Genomic DNA, 25,211 nt, shown 5'->3' with positions numbered 1-25,211 from the left:
ATCATGTAAACAACCCCTGCCCCACTTCCATTGCTTCTGATAAGACTCTGTTTTCTGTCCACTGCCTGGCATCCCTGCTGCTTCTGATCCTGGGTGAATGAAGGTGGCTGGGCCAGAGGCTGGGCCTCTGGCCTCATGGCAGGACAAGGCAAAAGGCCTAGATGCCTGGTCAAGCTTCTCTTGAAAGCTGAGTGACCTTGGCACAAAGGTTTTTGCTGCCCTTTCCCTACCCACAGCCCTGGATTCTGAATCTGTCCCATGCTTCCCTCCCTGTGAAATACAAAGGCTAGCCTGCTGGGTGGGGTAAGAAGTCACACTTACTTAGCAGGGGCGCCGCCCTCTGTTTTTGTCCACCTGTGGAGAGAAAGTGGGCTCAGGGTAAATCACTGCACTTTCTCCCTAGAGCCCAGCCCCGCCCACGCCCAGACCATCTGCAGGAAGTCAGGGGAGCCCCCATTCCTGGAGGACAGGAGCTGCCCAGGATCACACAGAGATGTATTCAAGGTGGAGAGAATGCTGCACCTGCCTCCATGTGCTCTCCCCATGGTGGAGAGGAGAAGCAGATTCAGGGTCAGGGCACAGCAGAGGGGGTGACAGTGGACACTGAGTGACTGGGAGGGTCTCCATATCTATGGTGGGAAAGGTTCAAAGGATGCCCAGCACGATTACTCTACATGGGTAGACCGTCCAGCTGAATGGAGAATGTACACGCACACACACACACACACATGCACATGCGTGCACACACACAGTCTTCAGCGTTAGCTGTGTGGGAGGGAAGCTGTATGCAAGAGACTTACTTTCTTTCCTGTGGATCCAGGTCACAGAAGGTGACAGTGTTGAGGGGGTAGTGGCGTCTGAAGAAGAGCCTGCCGCACAGACATCAGATAAAAGAGAATGAGTGCTGAAGGGGCTTCTTTTCCCCTTCTTCCACCAGCAGGTCAGGCCACCTTCCCACCATCTGTGGCTGTCACAGGTCCACACAACCTCTCTCTTATGAGCAAGATGGCTTGAGCTGCTGACACTGGTGACCCAAGCAATGTACAGAGACAGATGTGCCATAGAAGTATCCCAAATGCTAGGGGCTGGGGAAGGGAGAAACTGGTACTGAGGAATAAGAAATGTGGAGAGGGGCTGGAAAAGGAAGTAAAGAGGCCAGGGACTCTCCAAGTGGATGAGCTCTGCTTCAAGAAAGCAGGTCCTTTTGATCAGTTGTATTTACAGCTGCATACCCAGTGCTGGCAAATTCACATAGAAGGATGAATGAATGGGTGGATGGATAGATATAGATGGATGAAGGGATAAATAGGTGGCCAGGAAGAGATGAGGTATGAATAAATGCAGGGATGGATAGATGGATAGATGCATGGAAGGATGGATTGATAGATGCATGGATGGATGGATGGATGGATGGATGGATGGATGGATGGATAAGTAGCTAGGTATATGGGAGGTAGATGCAAGACAGACGGACAGGAGGATAGACGAGCAGCTGGGTGCAAGGAATTAATCAGTTGGTAAATGGGTGGGTACATGGATGAATAGATGGGTCACAGGAAGGAGAACCCCACTCAGGAGCAGGCAGAGGAGTCTTACTTTCTCTGGTTGTCAGTCAGAGTGATTCCCTGGGCAGAGACTTTGAAGTGAACGATGGTGGCAGCTGGCGTGGGGTCTGCAGCCAATGTCTCAGATGTGGCTTTGGAGATGGCCTGTGGCCCAGTAAGAGACTCCATGTCCACAGAGTTGACGAAGAGCACATTGCAGGCTAGAAGAAACCAACCCAAGGGGGAGTCACGGGAGATGGGGTGGGTGAAGACATTAACCCACATCCATTCTTCAGGGAGAAGGTAGCAGATAAACTTCAGGCTAGCCTTGATCCAAGGTATCTGTACATAGAAATATGATCTTCCCAGAGATATTTGGGCCTGGAGAGACCTCCAGCCTGTACCTGCAGGAGGGGTCAGGGCAGGAAGGCAGAAATGAAGGCCTGGGCATGGGTCCAGTTTCAGGGGACCACTCACCTGCCCCTTGCTTCAGCAGGTCTGCAGTTGAGCTGGCAGGGCCAGAGCTATCTTTTGATTCATCTGTGGGGTCTGAGACAAAAATTCAGTTGGAATTAGAAGCACAAGTTTGGCCGGGTTGAAGGTGAGCTCTGCAACTATTGGTGCAAGGGACGCTGCTTTTCATACAAGGCCCTGGCAGTCAGCCCTGAGTTAGGCGCAGTCTGAACATTTGATGATTGCTCTAAGCAGCCAGCACACTGGTTGAGAGCTCTGGAGTCCATCATCACTGGGCTCAAACCCTCACCCCAGCACGTACTAAGTATCTATAAAACAAAAACGATGATCATGGTACACACGTCACTGGGGTTTTGAGAGATTCTGCGTACAGCTTAGCCAGTACTTAACATAAAGCAAGCCTTCAAGTGGTAACTGGTATTGCTGTTATTGTTTTGCATTGATATCTCTTTGTGTAGGTCAATAAATGCCCTAGTTCCCTTAATTCATCAAACCATTGATCCAGCATAACTCTAATTTCAATATTAATAAGAATTGAGTGATGGACATATTAGCTTGATTTAACCCACAATGTGTGCATTTATCTAAACATCACATTGTATATGGTACATAATTTTTTTTTGAGACAAGATCCCACTCTGTCACCCAGGCTGGAGTACAGTGGCGTGATCACAGCTCACTGCAGCCTCAAACTCCCAGGCTCTAGCAGATTCTCCCACATTAGTCTCCAGAGTAGCTGGGGCTACAGGCATGAGCTACCATTTTTTTAAAGAAGAGTCATTTTTAAACTTTTTATAAAAACGGGGATATCTGATGTTGTCCAGGCTGGTCTTGAACTCCTCATTTCAATGAGCAGTCACTTCAAGACTCCTCTGTAGCAGTCCTTCCACCTCAATCTCTCAAAGTTCTGAAATTATAGGCGTGAGCCACCATGCCCAGCCAATATTTGCATGTTTAACAAGTTCCCGGAAGATGCTGATGCTGCCGATCTAGGCCTATACTTTGATAACTACAGGTTTATACAATCTAAATATTAAACAGTTTTTCAATTGCTGAACTACTATGGTAAATTCCATAGGACTATAATTCAATTCATGTCTGAATTATGTCATTGGTTAATAGTGCTATTTAAGTTGTATTTGAACTTATAAGCTAATAATGTTGGTCAGTTATCATTAATAAGTCAATGAACTGAATTGGATAAATAGAAAATGTCAAAAAATACTGGAGGTGTAATGTGTGGGCATAACCCCAGGAGCTCCAAGAAGGACCAGGAAAAATCCCAGGGTCACATCTTAGGGGCGCTTCTGAAGTTCCCATTGTTGAACAGAGAGAGTGGGGAGAAGGCAGCTCAGCTCCCAGTTCTGAGGCCTTGCACTGGAGGTGAGGCATAATGGCCCTCCGGTGGGCCCCGTGTCGCGGAGGGCTGGCAGTAGAGGCCTATGCTAGGTGCCCACCTGCCGTACTCCAGGGCTGGTGCACCTCCATGAGAGAAGCGGAACACCCCTTCCCCAGCCCTACCATCTCACTCAAATTCTCACCCTGAGTGTCCTCATGCTCTTGGAGTCCATTCCAACTTCCCACAATCAGAAGAGGACTTGCTTTTCCCTAACAGCTCAGCGTCCCCTCGGTCAGGGAACACCCTCCCAGCACACAGATTAGAAACTCCAGTGACATCTAGGCGCTGTCTTCCCTTTCCTGAGGCTGCTCTCTCCTTTCCATCCAGACCAACCCCCCAACACCTCAGTCCACCTCACTGCTCTCTTCCCCGGATGCCCATATCATCCTCCAGGACATGTCTCCTGTCCCCTACTTCTCCTGTCTCCTGTCATCCCTGGGATGACATGTGGTCTGAGGATTCTGTATGAATTTCTTAAAGCCTCCAGAGGATTTTCCTGGACAATCTGGCATGTCCATTTATGTGTGTTCCTGGAGTTAAGCTTTTTCATAATTTTTTTCTTTTTAAATAGGAAAAAAAGGAGAGTAGTTTTGAGTTTCTCCAGACTGGCAAAATGACGTGTGTCCTTCAGCCCTGGCTCATGTCCGGAGTGGCTGGCAGCATCAAGACATGATGGGGGCCAGCTCAAGGGTGTGGGTGGTGAGCCAGGAGTCTCACGTTCCTACCTCGGTTTGGAATGACCAGCTTGCAAGGCAGGGCCAATGGGATGATGGAGTGCTGGTAGACCAGGGCAGACAGAGATCCTGTGGGGAGGGAGACGGCATGTCAGGGGCAGCATACTGGAAGCCAGAGGGAAAACCTCCACCTCCGCTCTTACCCCATACATACAGTCTTCCACTTCTTCGTTACCTCTACTTCAACCACAAGCAAAGCTGAAAAGTCACCCCCTCCTGTTTCACAAGATCCAACAGAGAAGATTCCCAAGGCTCACTACAGCAGTCATAAAGTTCCCTAACAAGTTTCCTTTCCAGAAAGTTCCTCCTAACTTGCCCCAGTTCCTAGGGCTCCTCTGAGAACAGGGCAGAAGGATCAGAGAATTGTGAGATCCAATCCCAGCTCAGTCACTTCTCACCTGTGGGTTCTCAGGTAAGTGTAACTTTGATGACCCTCATTTCCTCATGTGTAAAATAGAGAGGATAACCCCTACCAAATATGAAGGTTGTGAGGCCAGATGTGATGATATAAGGTGCTTAGGCAGTGACATTCACATAGTAGGTGGTCAATTAAGGCAGCGGATGTTCACATTGTTACTCCAGTTATAATGATAGAGAGAGTCCCAGCTGGGTAGGACAAATACAGAACACAGTTTGGCAGAGTTTGGAGCCACACTGCAGAGGGAGAGAAGCCCCCATTCATTTTCTCTGCTGAATTTATGACAAGGGTAACTGGCAGAGCCTGTGAGAAAGAACTTGGGGTCAGACATCTGGAGGAACCCAGGACAGGGCCAAGACTCAGGACAGACTGTAGAGACGGGGGCAGGGGGACAGCTCACCGAAATTTGGCTCATTGGGGCAGCCCTTGAGCTTGACTCCTCTGGGGCCGGTCTCTATCAGAAAATGCCTGACCAGCTCATGGGTCATGTCTCCTGGGACAAAGAGAAAGAAATGAGGCTCAGTCCCTTCCCATGGCTTCCTCCCGCCACCTCCCGAGACTGCTTTGAAACCTCTGCAGCGTGTGGGGCCAGGATGCGAGAAAATGGCTGAAGAGAGAACATGGCTGGAGCCCACGGACTGCAGAGCCCACTGCTGCTCTCCTGCCCCTCAGGAAGCACACGGCAGGCTCCCAAACGTCCTGCTTTCCCATCTCTGACCCAACCATTGCCAAGCCCAAGACTCGCTCTTCTGAAGAGTCTGATGGGGATTAGGGTCCTGTGCAACATCCTGGGTCCCTTTTAGTGACTATAAAGGTCACATGGTCCTGGGCCCCATTCTGAGAGATGAGGTTACCTTTCTTATTCTGCTGCATGATGGTTGGAGGCGGCGAAGACACCTTCATGGCCAGCCCATAGGCGCCTCGGAAGGAGTGACTGTCACGGATGATGAAGGCCCCTGGCTCCTGGTCCTTGAGGAGCGCGATGGCTGTATGGGGAAGGGACGAGGAGAGAGAAGGAAGCAAGACATTGGTGGCATTAGTTTTACTTAAGTCTCATTGGGCCTATCAACCTTCATTCTTTCTTAGGTGAGATGACATTCTTTAAAGTTAGAACTTAACTATTCTTAAGGGTCTTCCTGTACTCAGGTTGGCAAACTCGTTCTGTTGGGTTTTTCAGTTAGTTTTTGTGAGGCCTCACTCTGTCACTCAAGCTGGCGTGCAATAGCACAATCATGGCTCACTGCATATACGACCTCCTGACCTCGAGTAATCCTCCCACCTCAGCTTCTTGAGTAGCTGGGACCACAGGCCACTGTTCAGCATGCACCATTAGGCCTGGATAATTATTTTCTTTTTCTTTTTTGTAGATTCAGGATCTCACTATGTTGCCCTGGCTGGTCTTGAACTCCTGGCCCCAAGTGATCCCCCTGCCTTGGCCTTCCGAAGTGCTGGGATTACAGGTGTGCGCCACGACACCTGTCTGATAAACACACTCTGTAAATGGCCAGAAAGTAAATATTTCAGGCTTTGCAGACCATGCAGCCTCTGCTGCAGCCACTCCACTCCGCCACTGCAGCAAGACGGCAGCACAGACAGGATGAAAGCCAGCAGGTGTGGGTGTGTCCCAACAAAGCTTCATTTACAAAAGCAGGCAGCATCCAGATTTGACTCAGGGGCTGTCGCTGCCGACCCTGTCCTACACCCACACATGCTTCCCCTGAGAATCATTCCCACATTCCCAACTTTATTCTCTCTCTGTAAAATGCAAAAACCTCCCACACCAGGCAGACAGAGAGCAAAGGTTTCATATTATCTTGGCAGACCTTAAGAATCCTTCCAAGAGGTGTCTGCATCCACTGCTTCTGCGGTCCCACACTTCACTGGGGGAAGTGCTTCTTATTATCCAACTTCAACCCCAGCCCCCTCTGTGATGACCCCCTACTACAAAGAGGATTGAATCTGCCTCTGTTCCTTGCCCCAGGAAGACACAGCAGGCCTCAGCCAGCTACGACCTCTGATGGACACACAGCCCCACACTCACCCTGCTCCCTGGAGATCTCAGGTTTGTACCAATACTTAGAAGTGTCCTGGACAAACTTCACTTTAGCCCGTGTCTCTGGGCTGTTGTCTAAAGCCGGAGAAGAATACAAAGTGTTACAGGTTACATTGTGTTCACCCAAAATACACATCAAAGTCCTGACCCCCAGTGCCTGTGAATTTGACCTTATTTAGAATTAGGGTCTTCGCAGATATAGACAAATTAAGATGAGGTCATGCAGGATTAGGGTGGGCCTTAATCCAGGATGCCTGCATGCCTGGTGTCCTTACAAGGAGAGGAGACACACGCGGGGGAGAGCATCATGGAAGGAGCAGGCGGAGACTGGGGTGACGTGTCTATAAGCCAAGGGACACCAACGATGCCAGCAGCCACAAGAAACTGGGAGAGAGGCCTGGGAAAGATTCTCCCCAGAGCCTCAGGAAAGAGCCAACCTCGCCAACACCTTGATTCTGGACTTCTAGCCTCCAGAACTGTGAGAGAACACATTTCTGTCATTTTTAAGCCACAAAGCACATGGTCCTTTGTTATGGCAGCCCCAGGAAACTGACATCAAAAGCCGATGTCCTCGAACACCATGAGAGCACAGTGGAAGGAAACTTCGACCTCCTCATCCATCCCCATCCCCTGCCGGCCATCTGGGTGGCTGAGCTGGCTCCTAGGGGAGGGGCTGGCACTGCATTCTCACAGAGCCTACCAAAACCTTCCTCTACCCTGTGTCCCCCTTTCCCTAGAAGACTGTGACTAAACCCTTCCCACAGTTTCTCTCCCATGGGCTAAAACACTTGCTTCTAGAACCTTTCTCCATAGGCTCAGTTTCTCAACTTCAGCATACGCACCATGAAGATGAGGACAGAAAGATCCATTTCTTCCCCCTTTTCCCCAGGCCCCTCCTCACTTCTCACAGGAAAGCCTGTGTTCTGCCTCACACAGGTCAAATAATCACTTCCCTTTGGATCAAACAGGTGATGGCGGGCCTAGAATCTAGAGGCCATCTATGCATGTCAGACACCCCACTCCTCGGGCAGGCAGCACCCCGACACACACCCATGCCCAGACTCTTTGCAGACCTTGGGAATTGGTCATAGAACATTAGATTCTGGAGGGAGCTGAGACAGGACAGAATCCAACTGCCTAATTTTACAAATAAGGAGAAATTCAGAGATGACAAGTGACTTTCCCAAGTCACACAGATGGTGACCTTGGGAAGAGGCCCCAGCAACCAGTTTAGCACCAGCTAAATCGTATCTTCCTGTCTAAGCATCAGGAAATGCGGCCCTCACTCTCAACCTCTTCCTTTAGCTTTTGGCATCAAAGGAAACAAAAAAAATAGTGGGGGAAGGAATAGGAAAAGATGAGGATTCCACATTTTTCCTCTTCTGCCTTGAGAGACAGAAGCCGGCACTAAAGATGCTATCAAGTTAAGAGAGCAGATCCGGAGACACAGGTTGTGTCTCCAGTGCTTAGTCAATTTCAACCTATGATTGACACTCCCTTAAGCTTCTGGGATCTGTCTCTGGGAGAGCGTGAGGGGAGAGGTCAGCTCCCTTTCCTGGCAGCTGTGTGCTGAAGAAGGTCTCTGGGTTAGGCAGCTGGGCCGTGCAACTGCTGCAAGCTGCCGTTCTCTGTCCGAAGCCCCGGGCCCCACTGCTGCCGTGGCCTGTTTAATGAGCTGTCAGAGGCGGCTGCAGTCCCACGTGCCTTCCTGTGTTGACTCCAAAGGCTATTTTAAGCAGGGAAGATGGTGGGAAACAGGAAGCGTCCCAGCTACTAGAAGTTTTGCATCCTTCAAGGAGAGGGGCTGGGAACCAGATGTCCCTGGTGGGCGGCAGGAAACAGGGAGTGCAGGGTCATTCTAGGTGTCCTGGCTTGGCAGGCTCAGGGCAGGGCCTGAGAGTGATACAGGGAGAATCTGGACAGCTGGGGCCCAAAACATCCTAAATCTACCTCAAATGTCAAGGCCCCAGGGCCACTGCGCACACAGTCAAGTTTGAGCTTGGCCTTTGTGTTTATACAATGAGCTCTCTAAGTGGAGGCAAAGGTGGCAAGTTCTGGCGATGGGCAAAGAATTCACTGCACAGACCTGCATGAGCTTCAGTAGAGCTGGGTCTATTAGGAGTGATGTGGTACCATGGGGCTGACAAAGGTATGGGGTTCCAGGTTTGGAAGACAGGTTTTCAAGGTCATGCTAAATAACAATGACCCCCAAGATATGGACACATGACAAAGAAACTCCAGTGATGCTTGAAGAGCATTTGTTTTGGGGTGGCGTGGCCTGGATTGGAAACCTGGCTCTGCCGTTTCTTCACTGAATGATACTAGACAAGTGACAGAGCCTCTAAGCCTCAGTTTGTAAACTGGAGTTAATAATATTAATACCCACTTGACCAAGTGGCCAAGAAGCTTAAATGAGATAGTACTTAGCTCAGAGCCTGGCACACAGTATGTGCTCAACAAGTGGTAATGGCTATGAGGGTGATGATAATCATAGCGGTAATACTATTCATCATTATTATTTTTCTCATCCTCATCTGTATTCGCATCCTCATCTCAGCATCCACAACCACAGCACACTTACTGTGAGGACACCTCCAGTTCTCCTTATATAGATAAAGAAACTAAGTCCCAGAAGTCAGTGATTCACCCCAGGTCGTCTGCCAAGGAAATGTCAGAACAGAGACTGGGGTAGATATCTTCACCCTTGTACTTACTTCATCAGCGGGAGGGTGGAAATGGAAGGGGGAGAGGCCCACCTGGCATGGAGTACTTGGAGAAGTCGGGCAGAGTGTGGGAGAAGGAGACGGTGCTGCCCCCGCTGGGACTGGACATGCCGCTGGCAACAGGCGAAGACACCTTCCCGTTGATGGTGGCATAGTTAGGGAGGCTGCCTGCCCGGTCTCCCACCGACATCCTTCGCTTCTCTGGCAAGGCTGGCGTTGGGCTCCCTTGCCGGAAGGCTGCTGAGTCCGGCGAGGGGGAGGTGGTGGGGCTGCTCAGGCCAGGGTAGTAGGCAGGGGACACAGGGAAGGAGGGCGTGGAAGGAGCCTGGTAGCCAGAGGCACTGCTCTGCCGGGACAGTGTGGGTCTCCGGTCCTCGGGGATGGAGTAGCCACCATAGGCCACATGCCGGTCCAAGCAGGGGCTGCTGGGAACCACAGATCCAGACCCTCCCAGGTGCCGGCCCAGGCTGGGGCTTCCAGGGCTGGCTATCGCATTGCCATGGAGACCAGAGGCCAGATTGCCTTGGTGAGCCCCAGGGTGCCGGCCCAGGCTGGGACTCCCTGGGGTGGTGGCCACATTGTTGTGGAGGCCAGAAACCTGGTGGGCCCCAGCTGGGTGCCGACCCAGGCTGGGGCTCCCCGGGGTGGTCGCAGCACTGCTCTGGGGGCTGGAGACAGTGCTACCTTGGAAGCCAGTGCCTGGTGGACCCATCACCTGGCGATGGCTCAAACTGGGACTGCTGGGGGCAGCCATGCTGGGGTTGATGGCCCGGCGGCCGAAGCCAGGACTAGGGGGAGTGTTGGTGCCCACTGTTCTGTGGCGCGCCTGAGGGCTCCCAGGCACTGTGTGGACACCAGCCACGCTGAACTGAGCTGGGGCCTGGCTTTCCGGAGAGGAGCTGAATTGCTGCAGTGAGTAGTCGGGGCTGCTGTAGCTGCTGCCCATGGTCGGGAGGGGAGAAGATCTCTGGTAGTTTCTCTGGGCGGACGGGCTGGGCTGTCCCAGGCTGCCGGAGCGGAAGCCAGACTCCAACAAAGGCTGGGTGGGTGTCCAGGGACCCTGGTCGCTGCCCTCTCCTGATGGGAAACTCCCCACGGAAGTACTGTAGAGAGATGGCAGGTTGAGATGCCAGCGGACAGCACTGAATGAAGGGTGAATTTACAGCAGGCTCGCAGCCCTCCCTCCAACCGCAAACGACAGGGAGAATGGCTCCGCCGGCAGCACGGCGGGGCATCAGGGCTCTATACGTTACCTTACAGACACATCAGAAAAAACTGAGGCTCAGGGAGGTTAAGCAGCAGGCTTCGGACCACACTGCCTATCAAAGACCAGGATTTCAACTTACCTGCATCTGATTCCAAAGCCTACCGCTTCCCTACTGCACCATGCTCACTCCTGAGCCACATCAAAGTGAAGAGACCTCTCCTGTGGAAACTGGAGGTGGCTGTCATGTGGTAGCCTCCAGCATCACAGAAATTCCCACTGGAGGCCGGGCACGGTGGTTCATGCCCGTAATCTTTGGGAGGCCAAGGCAGGAGGATCACCTGAGGTCAGGAGTTCAAAACCAGCTTGACCAACATGGTGAAATCCTGTCTCTGCTAAAAATACAAAAATTAGCCGGGCATGGTGGGATTTCACACCTGTAATCCCAGCTACTTGGGAGGCTGAGGCAGGAGAATCACTTGATCCCAGGAGGCGGAGATTACAGTGAGCTGAGATCGCACCACTATACTTCAGCCTGGGCAACAGAGCGAGACTCTGTCTCAAAAAAGAAAAACCAAAAAACAGAAATTGCCACTGGAGTTTCCTGGCTCCTGTTCCTACCAGGGGTAGCCCTGCCTTGACTCAGTTTCCTCAATTGTGATATTATCATCCTCGCATGTTGACTCAGAGTGCTAGAATTGGGCTTTCACTCCTGGGCGTCTCCACAAAAGCAAAGACAAGGAATCACAAGGTGGGGGATTCACATCGGGATTTCAGTTCATTGTAAGGTCTGTTCTCCAGTCACTGCAGATGTGGCCAGCAATGGAGAAAGCTGCCTTGCATGGTAATGAGGCTCCTGTCATTAGGAGCGTTTAAGCAGAGGCTCACAGACCTATGGGCCTGAATGTTGTAGAGGGAATTTCCTGCATTGGGAAGTTAGATGAGTTGAGCTCAGAGGTCACTCCCAATTCTGACTCTGAAAAAATTCAGTTCAGAGGACTATCCCTGGGGTAATTGCCACAATCAAAGCTTCCCTTGTAAAATAAGTCCAGGTCCACATGGAGTGACCTTTGAGAGCACAGCAGTACAATGTGATGGATGGCCAGTGAGTTGGAAAGTCCGGATTTTGCTTGTTAAAGTTTTTCCATGTGGAACATCAGGGGCTGGATTAGGTGACCCTGACTCCTTCTAGATCCGAACTTCTATCCATCTACAGCAAGAAAAACAAAGGTTGACAGGGACCTTGCATACACCAGTAGCTGTAGGGAGGCAGCAGGTAGGCTGTGCACCAGGAGCTCCCATGGGGAGGGGTCCTTACTTAGCCGGTGGACCAAAACCTGGAGCTGCAGGCCGGAAGGACCTTATGGCAGGCCGGCCCCCACTGGGCCAGGTTGGATAAGCTCAGGTTCACTTGGTGACATGAGCTTTTGGTTGGGGGTATGCTCTTGGGCCAGGCAAGAGCCAAGGGCAAGGAGAAGGTCAGGGGTTGGGCTAGGACAAAGTCTACCTTGCATCCCTGAAGGGGCCAGAGTGGAGGGCCACCTCCTGGCATAATCCAGAATAAACTGGATTCTGAAGAGTGGGAGCCAGAGCCAGGCTGAGCAGGGCGGGAGAAGGAGACAGTAAAATGGAGTTCTGGAAGGTTAATCCTGAAGGAGAAAGGCCAGTTTCCTGGAAAGGGCCAACGCCTCAGCAGGAGGGATTTGAGTGAGAAACAGTGAACAACTTCCTAATACTGGAGCTCACTGAGCATCAACAATGGGTGGCTGGGGCAACTTAGGAACATCCCCTTTCCTTTAACATGGGACATGAAACCCTCTGCCAGAGTCAGACCTCCTAGCAATGCAGCCTGCTGACAGGCTGCGGAGGGGGCCTGCTTGGCTTAGAATCCACAAGACTGACTCTGCTCATCTGCTCCCCCACTCCTCCCATGGTACCCCGACTTGCAGGGGAGGTTTAGCACTGAGCCAATATAGGCTGTGCTGCAACCTGGCCCCACCAGGCCTGGGGAAATGCCAGGGGAATTTGCAGGCCCTGTGTCATCCCAGACTAGGGAGAGCAGAGGGCACGGCACAGAAGGGATGGTCAGGCAGAGTCTCCCCTCCTGGGGGCTACATAGGCTAGCTGGGTCTTCCTCCTTTACCTGGCTCCTTTCCTATGCTGTGTCCTCTCCACCTTCACCCCTGCTACCCCAGTCCAGCAGCTGCTTGCTGCACCCCTCCACTGAGCCTGTGAGCGGGGAAGCAGGGACTGTCCACCCACTCTGCCCACTTCCGGGCTTTCATCTCTGTATGATGCACTCAGATATATGGATGCCAGCTGTCCATTCACTGGGGCACCTCCTAATGGCAGGCCGCAAGCCCTCAGCCCCACACTCCCAACACAGCCACAGCCCAGTCCTCTGTCCCTGCTGAGCTGTCTTTCTGGAATGCCCTCTCTCTTCTTCTTCATCTTTCAACATCCTGCTAGCTCCTCTGGACCCTCCAGCCCTCAGAAATCCTCCCTGCACCCCTAGCCAGAAAGAATGGCCCCTTGTTCTGAGCTCCAAGCCCTTCACTCATGCGTGGGCTTCGGGCCCATCTGACTCTCATCCTGTGCGGGATGGCACCTTGACACAGGTCTGGGGTAGAGGATAGAGACGTGGGCTCTGGGAACACACGCTTCCTTCTGAATCCGATTTCTGCCACTGTTCAGCTGTGGGACCTCGAGCAAGCTACTGCACCTTTATGCCTCAGTTTCCTCTTCTGAAAAGTGGGAACAGTAATAGTGCTCACCTCCTATGATTGCTGCGAGGATTAAATAACTGTATAAAGCACTTAGCAAAGTGCCTGGTACCTGGGATGAGCCCACTGCTTAAGTCATTACTGTTGGTAGATTTTCAACTGGGGGAAGGACTTTGCCGCATTAACCGTGGTACCCCTCACTCCTTCCAGCACAGTTTTGGATGGGCGGAATTTAATGCGGCCTGGGAATTACAGGTAACGGCCCCGGGCTCCCCACAGGATTCAGCACTCAGGACGTGTGCCCTCAATGCACCTTGATGAAGTGGTTTGCAAGATGCCACCATCTGGGTGTGATTTCTGCCTGTCCACGCCATAGGCAACAGATACAGGAGGCCTCACCCATCCCATCCTAGTCCCAGGCCTGGATTCTCATCCCCTACCCACTGCCCCTTCCCGGCTTACCTGTCAGCACTGAGGATGGGGCTGCTGGTGGAGAGGGGGCTGGGGGAGACAAAGGAGCCACCAAGGGTCCCATTCCTCAGGAGTGTCTCGTGGCCATAGGCCTGGGCGGCTGGGGCACTAAAGCTCTTAGGCTCAGAGTCCTGAGCTCGGGGCCCAGCCACGGCCGTCCGCGCCACAGATTCGACATAACTCCGGGGCTCTGGAAGGGACAAGGGAACAGAGACTCTGAGCACAGATCCACAGGGGTGCGGTGCAGGTCCCACCCAACCGGCCCTGGATGGAACCCAGCCTCCCGGACCCCAGCCTGGGAACACAGGAATAGCCCCCAAAAGAGACCAAGGGCTCCTGCCTGCCCTGACCCACCTGCCCTGCAGCTACCTTTCACCGGGGCCTTGCTCAGAAGAGGGGATCCTGAAATGGACCCCAGGCCCCACCTCAGAACATGGCCATCAGGGACTCTTCCCTCCAAGGACTAGGAGTCTGTCCGTAGCTGGCAACCCCCTTTGGCTGCTCTTTTTCTTCGATGATCTTGCTACTCAGCATTCAGGACCTTCTAGGTTCTCCTGGTGCCACTAGAGTCTGGGGCCCTACAACAGGCCCAGAGGTCCATCTCCACCTTGCCTGTATCCCAGGACAGTGCCAGAGTTCATGTGAGCTCCATCCCATGCCCAGAATCCAGAAACAGCGTTGGCCACCTAGCAACAGGCCTGCACTGGTGAGTCATGTCCTGCAGGGCTGCTGTGGACTCACCAGCCCCTTCGATGCCAAGACACACCCACCCCTCTCTGCCTGACACACTCAGCATTCCTCCAGAGACTGGCATCAGGGAATCCCATTCCCAGGCAGAACTCAGCATTCCATCGCCCACCTCTGGCATTCCTGTAGCATCGAGCAGTTTGCAGAGGACCTCAATATACATGGCCCTACCTGGTGTTCCAAATAGCCCAAGAGGAGGGGGCAGGGGACAAGTGCTAGAAAAGACCATTTTACAGATGAAGATGCTGAGGCCCAGCAAGGGAAATGACAAGGTCATGGACGGCCAAACTCAACTCCCAGTCCAGCACCTGCCCGACTCCTCCATGGCCTCTGAGGCCAGCCTCTAAACACACTAAATTTGAAACAGGAAGAACCAGCAGAACGCTCTTGTTTACCCAGTTACCCAGGGCCACGATTGGGGAGGGATGTCATTCCCACCACCTCCAAACCCAGCCCTGTCCCTTTCTAACCCAGAAGGAACCTGGCCTGAGTACAGAGCCATACTGCCCACAACCAAGGAATCCACTGAACTCAGCATGAGAAACTGAAGAACCAGAGTCTGTGCGGCCCTCAGGAGGCCAGGCCCCTGCAGCCCCTGCTGGCCAAGACTGTGATTCTCAGAGCTGGAGAAAAGCCCCCTCCTCCAGGTCCCTCATGGATGACAGGCCCAGGGTCCAGCTGGCTGACATGCAAACTTCCTCCCTTAAGCCCAAAGAAAACCAGGGTGCTAGCAGGGTGTTTCCAGCGCTTGCTGCATAGGGGCACAGCCTCCAGGGAGTGGCTCCTGGGGTGGCCCTCAGGTCTGACATCCTGCACCCAGGCCAGAGGCCTCTCTGGACACCGGAAGAGGATGGTCGCTCGCTCAGCACAGGACCCTTTACAGAGCAGGTCCCGGAGGTTGTAACGGGGTCTGCAAACAGCTCCAGCCACAGCCTGCCCATCTGTCTTTTGTCCCCACACAGAGCTCCCTCCACCTGACAGCAATGACAGTGAACAAGGCTGAGGCAGTTTGTCCGCAAAAAGGCGGACACAGGCGGTCTATTCCAGGTACCAGGCACAGGGTGATGTAGAACCAGCCACCTAGGCACCCAAAGCTGGAATCCATGCAGGCAGTAGCAGCAAGGCCTCCTCGAAAGCCTTCCTCAACCAGCCCAGGCCACCCACCCACCTCACAGAAGGCCCAGGACAAATTCACACCAGAGGCATGGATTCTGTGCCACCCAAGTATAAGGCTCTGCTGGAACCAGAAGACAATGCAGAGATCCCCTGACCAGGGCCAGCTCACGTTTTGGTAAAGACTCAATAGTAAATATCTTAAGCTGGTGGGTCAGGCTGCTACTGTTGCAACTACACACCTCTGCTGTGGTGGTGTGAAAGCTTACATAGACAATAGGACAGTGAATGGGCGTGGCTGGGTTGCAATCAAACTTTCTTTACCAAAATAGTCAGTGGGCAGGATCTGACCAGCTGCCACAGTGTGCTGACCCCTGATCTAACCTGTCTCCTCAGCCCAGAGAGGTGGAGCTGTGTGCCCAGGACACATGGATGCTTAGTGGCAGTGAACACTAGCACCAGAGTCTCCGGACTCACAAGCTGGCTCTGGGTGGTCTAGACAGAGCCCATAGGCTCACAGGACACCCAGAGCTGGCTCTATCCAGCACTCCAGCCCATCAGCCAGAGAAGAGCCAACTCCATGGAGCTATTCCTAATGATCAAAAGAGCAAACAATTATACAGGAAAAGTAGGACTGAGGGGATGTAAGTACCCTGCCCAGGTCACAGCTAGCAAGGGGCAGAGTCGGCCTAGGAACCCAGGCAGTCTAGCCCCAATCTGCCCTTACCCACTGGAAATACAACCCTCTGCAAGTCAGGGAGCCAGTAGTTTCAGTGGGTGTTTTTGGTCTTGGGAAACTGGTAACCCAGCTTGGGAGAAGGGACCCTCAGAGGGAGCTTCAACCACAACCGTGCAAATGACACCCAAGAGTGAACCAGAGTCCACTCTCTCCTCCAGTCCCTTGCTGCCCTAGGTCACTCTCTTAAAACTCTTCCCGGACCCTTCCAGGCACTCACCATGGCTTCACCCAGGTCCCCATGGTTCTCGGCACCCCTTCTCTCCCACCCAAGGAGAGAAAGCCACTCTTCAGCTGTCCATGGGCTCCCAGAAGCCTGCCTAGCTGACCTGTGTGCCGAGTCCTCACACAGCACCTGATACACAGCAGACCTTCATCTGCATGTGCCCCGCAAAGTCACAGAAGCATGATCCTTACCCTCCAGCCCCATCCAGAGACACACAGTAAGACCCCAGAGGCACACATCCATTTTTCTCACTTCCTGAAGTTCAAGTTGAAACCCACATGAATGACACTGTGAATGTCTGTGTTCTCCAATCCACTGACATCACTCCTGATCTACTCTCTACCCTGATCCGCATCGCTGGGCTGGCTTTTATTTACTATGTCATCCAAACTCCCTTACTCTCTGGCTCAGGATGGGTTTGGCCTTCGGAGGGTCTGGTAGTGAATGAGAGGGAGGGAGAGAGAAGGGCAAGGTGCCAGTGGCTGCATCTCCTACCCACCTCCCTCTAGCCACACTCCGGTCAGCAGCCCTGCCCTCCAGCTCCCTCCTAGCTCCTTAAGGCCTGGGAGGATGGCTCCTTGCTCCTGCTAGGGAGAACTCTGGGTGCTTTCCCATCCCTCATTGGTCTTCCCAGACCGTTTAAGGGTACATCAGCTGTCCTAGGTTGCTCCATTGGAATGAACCATCAGTTTCCTACCAGACCCCTAACCCACATATTGGGTAAGCAATTCACATTGCCCTATACCCCACCCCTTTAAAGAAGTACAGGTGCCCCTTCTAGCAACAGTAAAACTGAGATAAAGTGGGTCACACCAACCTGTCCTATAGTCAGGACACAGCCAAGCCTGGAACCCATGGCTTACTTGCCATTACACAAGGCTGGGTGTCTACTAACTGCTTCTGGCCTAAATGTGGCACCTGAGCTGCAGCCTGGGAGTCTGAGGGTAAGATTGCATGGAGGACCCATGGGACAATATATCAGAAACCCTGAGATGGCTCAATAGGATGGCCAACTTCTTAAGGCAACAGTGCCATTGGCCCTTTCAGCTCCTAAACTGCAGAACACCAGAGGAATTCTCAAGAGACTAGGAGTCTGAACTTGGGGAACAGGACGGCTGGCCCAGAGAGAAGCAGCAGCATCCACTCCCACCACAGTGTCGGAAACAGCCCTGTGCATTGGGTGGCCAACCTAGCCCAGGTCACTGAGACCCAGTCCCACCTGGCCCTGCCCTCACCGAGCCCCCACCTGCCTTTCTCCTTCCCAGTGCATCCTCTTCCTTGGTCAGCTGGTCTGCCCTCCAACTGCCACCCCAATCTGCCCCTCCAGTCCCAGATCATGGGGTAGAAAAGAACAAAACCCTTCCATGTAATCTCTACTCCTCATGAACTCAGAGCAGAGGGACCTTGGGAAGTTACTTGATTTCCTGAGTTCATCTCCAGAACTGTTTAAAAGCAATCTTCAGGGCTAACCATCAGTTTTCCCCAGTTTTCACACTTAGATTTCTATGTTAAAAATGCTTCCTTTTTCTGTCTATTCCCTGTCTCTTTCTCTCTCTCCCACCCCAGACAATATACTTCTACCTGAAAGCTCTCCCCTCATCCACCACCCGTGCACTTACTAGAGACTTTCTGGGACTCAATTTCCTCATCTGCAAAGCGGGAATGAGAATACCCCCCTGCCTAGCCAGGATCAGGTGAGAAGAAGCAGGAAAGTTCCTCCTCATTCTTTCTTGCCAATCCCAGGCCCAGTGTTCAGAACCAGCCCCGCTGCTGCCCACCCCTGCTCCCAGCCTCCCTCCACTCCTCACTTGCACCACCTCTCCTGCTGTTTTCCTCTTTTCCTCCAATCCTGGAGCAGCTGCATCAGAGGCTACAGGGAGTTGGGCAGGGCGGGAGAGGTGGGGACAGGGAGGGTGCTTCATGTAGAACATTCCAGGAACCCAAACCCTGCCAAGTGGCTGCTGGCGGCAGAGAGCAGCTGCAGCACAGGGCGACTTGGCCTCCTCCAGCTGGGCACTGTCAGCTCTTGGTCCACACCCTGAATATATTTTCTGTCTCCCCAAAGAGGCTCTTTGCTTGGAGAGAAGGGGCACACCCATCCTAAGTAAAATCAAGACATGTAGGTGAGGGAGAAAGAAGGCAATATGGAAATCCTCAGGTCCCAGAGCCAGAAGCTCAAAAGTTAGAATGCCAAACCTTTTACATTGGGCCACACGCCCCCTCCTCCAAGCTTCCATGACATCCTATTCCTACCCCCGCCCAGCACTTTTGCCTAATATTGAAGTGTCTGTTGGCCTCACTCTCCTCACCAGCTGCCTTACGCATCCTTATATTCCCAAAGCCTGGCACACAGTTGGCGCACAAAGTATTATGAATAAATGAAGCAATGAATGAAAGAATGAATGAATGTAAAGTGTTTCACACAGCACCCGGCACATAGCAGACATCCCTCGAATTCTTCTTTTCCCCCAACTAAATAATCCTGCCTCTGACCATTTTTGGCTCACAGGCATTTTTTTCTGAATTTCCCAAGTATCAGCAGGGAAATCAAGCAGAGCCTCAGAGGGTCAGCAAAGAATGGACTTTAGGTTGACCCGGGCAGTGGCACATGAGTCAGAAAATAAGGAACTGGCTGCCCACAGCTTCACTGCCTGCCCCTTCCCCACTCCACTCCCTAGGCCACGGGCAGCAATTCCAACTCCCACACTGGAATCCCAGGGCATGGTGCCTGGAGGCAGGAAAAGGGCTTTGAAATGGCCACTTGAGGAAGAGATAGGAGACCAATAACTCCAGACTGGCTCTGTTACCTCCCAACTGTGACCTTGGGCAGATCCCCCAAAACCACCCACAATGCTGATGTCAGCTGCATATCTGTGACAACGATGGGCGTGGCTAAGTTAACCCCTAACAACCTCCTCCTCCAAACTCTGGCTGTGGCCAGAGCACTTGGGGCCATGGAAGATGAGTCATTCAGGAGGTGCACTTGGCAGAGTTCAGTTCTGTCGATGCCCACGCCCCTGAAGTCACCCCAAAGTGAGAGACACAATCCCCAGGGCCTGCCAGCTTGCTAGATAATCCACCCCACGGCCCTTCCCACTGGAGAGTGTTTGAGATACCACGGGTCTGTTTAAGTCAAACAACTGCAAGGAGAGCTGAGAGCCCATTGCATGGTCCAGTGTCTGCAGCACAGAAACACCGGCTGTGAGCTCCAGCTAATTCTAGACTCTCTCTCCCAGGTCCTGCCCTGCCAGGACCAGCTGTCAGCCTCCAGCTTGGGAGAAAGCCCTTTACCCAGGCATGAAGCTGCAAGAGAGCGAGGAGGAGCTGTTCCCAGCAGAGGGAAGCATGCTATGGCCCACCTGTTCTGGATCTGTCTCTGGGAGCTGCCCTGTTCTACAGACCCCAAGCAGCCTGATGCTGTTGCCCAATCTCCGGCTGGTTAGGAGAGAGCAAAGCCTTCTGGGAAACTCCAACCATCCTACCTGGGTGACAGTAGACTTAGAGGGGCACAGGCCATCCCCGCTTAGGGGGTAGAAAAGCAAGGTGGTGTGTACAGAGGAAAGTGGGAAATAGCCCTGAGAAAATCAGCCAATCGGCCCAGGGCCCACCTGGGAAGTCAGAACACCTAACTCATCAGAACTGGAAGAGATCACAGCACCCACTTTGCCCTATCTTCCTGGTAGAGATGGGGATGCCAGTACCCAGAACCATACGCTGGCCTCCCGCCCAGGCTGGCACCCACTTTGTTTCACCTGCTGCTTTGAGTCCTCACTCAAGTTCTGCTCCTAGTGAGTCCAAGGCCTCCACCTGATTATGCCCTTTCTCTGCCTCCCTGGTGCCCAGTGCAGGGCTCATCTAAATCAGGGGTTCATCTGGGACCCACAGACAGGCCAACTCCTTGAAACTGTTTCTCAGAATTATGTACATGGGAATCCCAATGCATTATTGTATACACGGTGAGTCCATAGATTTTCTGAAATACCTAAAGTTGTCTGAAATCGGAGAAAGACAAACTTGGTACTGTCTGTGTTGATAGGAAACCAGGCAGGGCTTCCAGAGGGCAAATCGTGGCTCTAAGATGAGGGCGCTGAGCCAGGAGAATTATTTCCCCAGGGGACACTGGCAACATTGGAGACATTTTTGATTGTCATATGACTGAGTGAAAGGTACCGGCGTCGAGCAGGTAGAAGCCAGGGCAGCACCCACAACAAAGAGTTATTCAGGGCTGGGCACAGTGGCTCACACCTGTGCCCTGTGAGCTGCTAATCCTCCTACAGCACACAGGGCAGCACCCACAACAAAGAGTCATTCAGGGCCGGGCACAGTGCCTCAGGTCTATTATCCCAGCCCTTTTGGAGGCCAAGGTGAGTGGATCACCTGAGATCAGGAGTTCGGAGCCAGCCTAGCCAACATGATGGAACCCCGTCTCTACTAAAAATACAAAAAAAAAAAAATTGCTGAGTGTGGCAGCACACACCTGTAATCCCAGCTACTCAGGGGGCTGAGGCAGGAGAATTGCTTGAACCCAGGAGGCAGAGGTTGCAGTGAGCTGAGGTTGCACCACTGCACTCCAGCCCGGACAATAAGAGCAAAACTCCGTCCCAAAAAAAAAAGCAAAAAACAGTCATTCAGTCTAAAATGTCAGTGGTGCCGAGGTGGGGAATCTCTGCTCCAAGAAATGCCTGAGGAGCACACCCTGGGAAAGGGGATCTGAGTTCCTCCCTGTCCACCTCCATACACGGCTGCACGCCAGGTAGGCTGGTGCAAATGGCGCTGGGAGAGGAAGGTGCAAGAGAAGCATTTTGGTCAACAGGGTGGCACTGCAGGAGCCCCCAGACACTGGCTGTGCCCCTCTTAGTGGGTGGAAGATCAAGCTACAAACTCCCCATCAGGACTGAGGAGGTGCCCGGGGTGGTATCTCACCAGGGTGTGGGGACAGAAGGCCATGTGCCTGGTCACCTGAGACCCAGTGAGGAAAGCTGCCTCCAGCCAGCCTCTTCAAGCCCTGCGTGAAAAGCCATTTCCAGACCCAGAGAACAGGAAGCCACAGCAAATGCCACTTACCTTCTGGGAGCCTGACCACCCCCTCCCCTTTATCTTCCTCTGAGGGAAGACAAGAAGAGAGGTGGGAGGAAGGAGAGGCAGGAAAGAAGGGCAGGTAGTGAAGATGAGGAAGAGCAAAAAAGGAAAAAGAGAGAGAGAGATTAATAGGGATGATTTCTTGAGAAAGAGAATCTGCAGAGAAAAGAGAGGTGGGAAAGCCGGGGTGAGGCCAGGGCTGATTTGCGCTTTCCAAAGAAGGGCTCCAAGGGGAAGGCCGAGGCCCACCATGCACAGGACCCCAGGGCTCCGAGGCACAGTCGAGACCCTGGCTCTCAGGAGCCTAAGCCCCTTGCCACCCCTGTGCCCACGGCTCTGTGGGCAGAGTGTCAAGCAGGAGTGTGCTGGCTGGTGACAGGCAGCCCCCAGCCCCCTTCTGCTGACCCCCCAGTGGCTCAGTGTCCCTGGCCATGCCGACACTCTGAGTAGGAGGCTGTGCCCAGCTGTGTGTCTTCATGGGTCACAAATGCATGCCACTGCCCACCTACCTGGCTGGATCCATCTTCTGGTAACTAAGGAAAAAAGTAAAGTTGATCCCAGGAGCTCCCACCCAGTCCTAAAACCAGAGTCCAGGGAGCAGCTTTCTGAGTTCAGTGGCCCCACATGGCCACCAAGGGCCCAGGGAGCCCTGTCTTCTTCCAACGCAGGAAGGAGAGGAGATGAGAAATGGGAGGAGAAGGTCGGAGATGTGAACCTAGGGTGGTGTCTGCTCAGAAGATGACCACCTCCCAGACAGGCCCAGGGCCCTGTCCTCTACCATGCCAACAGGACAGGCTGTTTGACCCCAAGAGGTGGGGCAGCCATCCTCCTTCCTTCCTCAGAGCTTGGACTGCTGTCCTCAGTAGCTGGGTAAGATGCAGCCAGCATGGGGAATGGGGACGAGGGGTGGGCACAGGCTGGGGAAAGTCAGAAGCCCCATGTGGCAGGTCCTTCGATAGGTGGGAGGAGACCTGGGGGCAAGGGAGCCAAGGAGATGGCAGCCAGTGATGGCCACTGCTAGTCACGGGTTTCTCTGGTAGGGTTCTGTGGGCCTGAAGAGGCAGACCGAGAGACCACCCCGAATGCCAGGGATCTGGCCTGTGATGCCTCATGGATGCTCAGAGCAGAGCCAGCTGGGCTGCCAGCAGAGGCCTGGCACAGAGCAGCAGGGGCATGCTTCTCTGACTGTATGTGTACCTGTGTGTGTACTCATGTGTGCAGGTGTGTGCACCCATGTGCATGTACACAAGGGCCTGAACACCTAGAATATGTGGCTTCCAGCAGAAAGCTCAACACCACCAAGGAAACTGAGACCAGGCGTCCAAAGCCCCAAGCTAGAGGAGACTGGGAGTGAGGAAGATTCCACAAGTCAACAGTCAGGAAGGCTGCATGAAAACCTGTCACCCCCAGCCCCTACACAGAGAGCCCGCTCCCAGGCCTGATCTCAGCGTGGGCACAAAGCTGGCTGCTGACCAGATTCTGAGGCCCGGGTTTCTGTCCAGGACCACAGGAGTCCTCCTCTCCCCTCCTCTCCCTAGCCCCCCTCCCCATCTTCCCTCTTCCCAACTCACCGCCTGTGGGGTGCAACAGGATGTCCGCTGGGTTGTGGGGTTTCAAGCCCAGAGCAGACAGGGGTGTCTTGGCCAGACCCGGAGGGGACCGCACTGTGCCAGGAAGAAGAGGGGAGACATGGGGGGTGAGAGGTGGGCGGGAGGGTAGACATGCCAGCCACATGAGGGCACGCTCAACGAGGGCTGGGGGTGGGAGAAGGTGCCAAGGAACCACCCTGAAGCCCAGTGCTTTGGCTCCACTGCCCTTTCCTGCCTCTGCATTTCTCCATAGTTTAGCAGTTTAAAGGATAAAGGTAAAGAGTCAGGAAATGGCAACCTTGTCCTGGCTCTGGCCCCAACCTTGAGAGAATCATTTCCACCCCTAGGCCTTTGGCTTCTCTCTGTGGTCCCTTCACTTTGCAATGGCTTATAAGACACACACAAGTTTCTGCAGCTGTCTCTGACCTTCTCTATAACACATACACACAAAGTCCATTTAGAACATGCACTTGGATGGATTCAGAGGAGAACAAAAGAAAATTGGACCTCAGGATGGCACACCCTGTAAAGAACAGAGACAGGAGGGGATCACAGGCCAGAGCCACGCCAACCCTGAGACCTCAGGCAGCCCTCAGCCAAGCATGTCCCTTGCAAAGCCCAGGAGGACAGAACTTCTCAATGTGGGCCTCTGTCCCCCTCAAACTTCAGTGTCCTGGAAGGAGAATCCTGTAGTCTGTGGCCAAGAACACCCACTCCCTGTGCAAAGTCCGGGCTCCTCCCAGGCCGCCCATCTGGGTTACAAGTATCCTATAACACACAAGGTCAGAAAGGGCTGCTGGCTTTTTCCCATCAGCCAAGAACCTGGCCAGATTCGGAGCTGATCTGCAGGTTGGCTGTTATGCCCAGTCACGAGATACCTGGGTGGCAGCTGCCATGTCTCCTGACACAGCCCTAAGAAGAAGTTAAAAAATGAACTGTGTCTCCTATCAGCGACATTGAGAGCCTGCAGAGGCCACAGCCCCAAGGACACTCTGCCTGCCCAGTGGCCTCAACAGACTAGCTGTGGCCCTCAAATGCCCAGGAACCACCAGCAGCAAAAGCTCCATGACCCTCCCTGCCCCTGCTGCTTACCCCCAAAGACAGTGAGACCTACAGGAATCTCACAACGATGAAAAAATATATTCTCCCAATGCAAGCAACATACATAACTCATTTGTGCAGGCGAACACCCACATGCACATGGGAACAGGAAGACATCACAGGGGTCTGAATGGGTGGTCCACCCCTGCCCTTCACCCTCACTCTGTCCTTGGATAGGTGACACATGGGTACAGCTCCAGGTATGGGATAGGTCTAGGCCTTGTGTCTCTGTTTATCTTCTCTCTGTCTTTACATAGACACACACACACACACACACACACACACGCACGCACAGATTCAGTTTCTACCACTGCCATACCCCCTCTTCCCTATCATGATGTCTTGCTCATATTCACTTATCAAGTACTTATTAATGTTTCTCAAACCAATGGTGGGTGAATGAAATTAATCATGAAAGAATACGCCTGGCCTCAGAGACAGTCGTTCACGGAATAACCACGAAGCAACCCCAGCCCACAAGTATGTACACGTTTACCCAGTTGGTGCAGCAGAGGGGAAGGTGGGCCCGTGAGGAGGTGAAGGGGACGAAACGACCAGACAGGAGCTCTCTCTTGGTTTCCTCCCTCATTCACCTCCAGCTCCCAAATTCCTCATTCCCCCAGTTCCTGGGCAATTGGGCCCTTCTGCTGAGGCAGATGAGTGGGCGACACTAAAGCCAGTCAAGGCTTTTGCTTCCTGAGAGAAAAATTCCACACATTTCTCCACCTTCTGTCTTCTCTCCCTAACCCTGTGTATCTGTGGAACCTCTGACTTCTTGCCTAGGCACCCATGGCTGGCCAAGTGGAGGGAGAGGAGAAGGCAAAACCCAGTTCTAGCACAGCCTGGGGGGCTTGCCTCCCAGGCAGGGTGATGTCCT

General features: G+C 53.2%; 1 protein-coding gene across 7 annotated transcripts in view; it reads right to left on the bottom strand.

Annotated features, from left to right (window-relative positions):
- TNS1 (tensin 1) overlaps positions 1-25,211 on the bottom strand; it is a 205,944-nt gene that overhangs the window by 5,546 nt on the left and 175,187 nt on the right. For 5 of the 7 annotated variants that reach the window (XM_012446022.3, XM_012446026.3, XM_021666857.2 and 2 more), the window contains 13 exons: positions 23,216-23,308; positions 22,154-22,177; positions 21,630-21,668; positions 13,735-13,933; positions 9,379-10,448; positions 6,611-6,697; positions 5,424-5,555; positions 4,970-5,062; positions 4,143-4,220; positions 2,022-2,093; positions 1,597-1,765; positions 801-869; positions 322-354 (listed from right to left, as the gene is read on the bottom strand). In XM_012446022.3, coding sequence (XP_012301445.2) covers positions 322-354; positions 801-869; positions 1,597-1,765; positions 2,022-2,093; positions 4,143-4,220; positions 4,970-5,062; positions 5,424-5,555; positions 6,611-6,697; positions 9,379-10,448; positions 13,735-13,933; positions 21,630-21,668; positions 22,154-22,177; positions 23,216-23,308 — 2,158 coding nt within the window. The remainder of the gene's footprint in view (positions 1-321; positions 355-800; positions 870-1,596; positions 1,766-2,021; positions 2,094-4,142; positions 4,221-4,969; positions 5,063-5,423; positions 5,556-6,610; positions 6,698-9,378; positions 10,449-13,734; positions 13,934-21,629; positions 21,669-22,153; positions 22,178-23,215; positions 23,309-25,211) is intronic. The other 2 variants (XM_012446027.3, XM_012446028.3) reach the window with 2 other exon arrangements.

Source organism: Aotus nancymaae, unplaced genomic scaffold (assembly GCF_030222135.1).
Source record: "Aotus nancymaae isolate 86718 unplaced genomic scaffold, 86718_ANA_hifiasm-v0.15.2.pri h1tg000008l, whole genome shotgun sequence".
NCBI classification, from domain to species: Eukaryota; Metazoa; Chordata; class Mammalia; order Primates; family Aotidae; genus Aotus; species Aotus nancymaae.
Note: the sequence above shows the minus strand (reverse complement) of the source record. Positions and strands in the feature narration are given on the sequence as shown.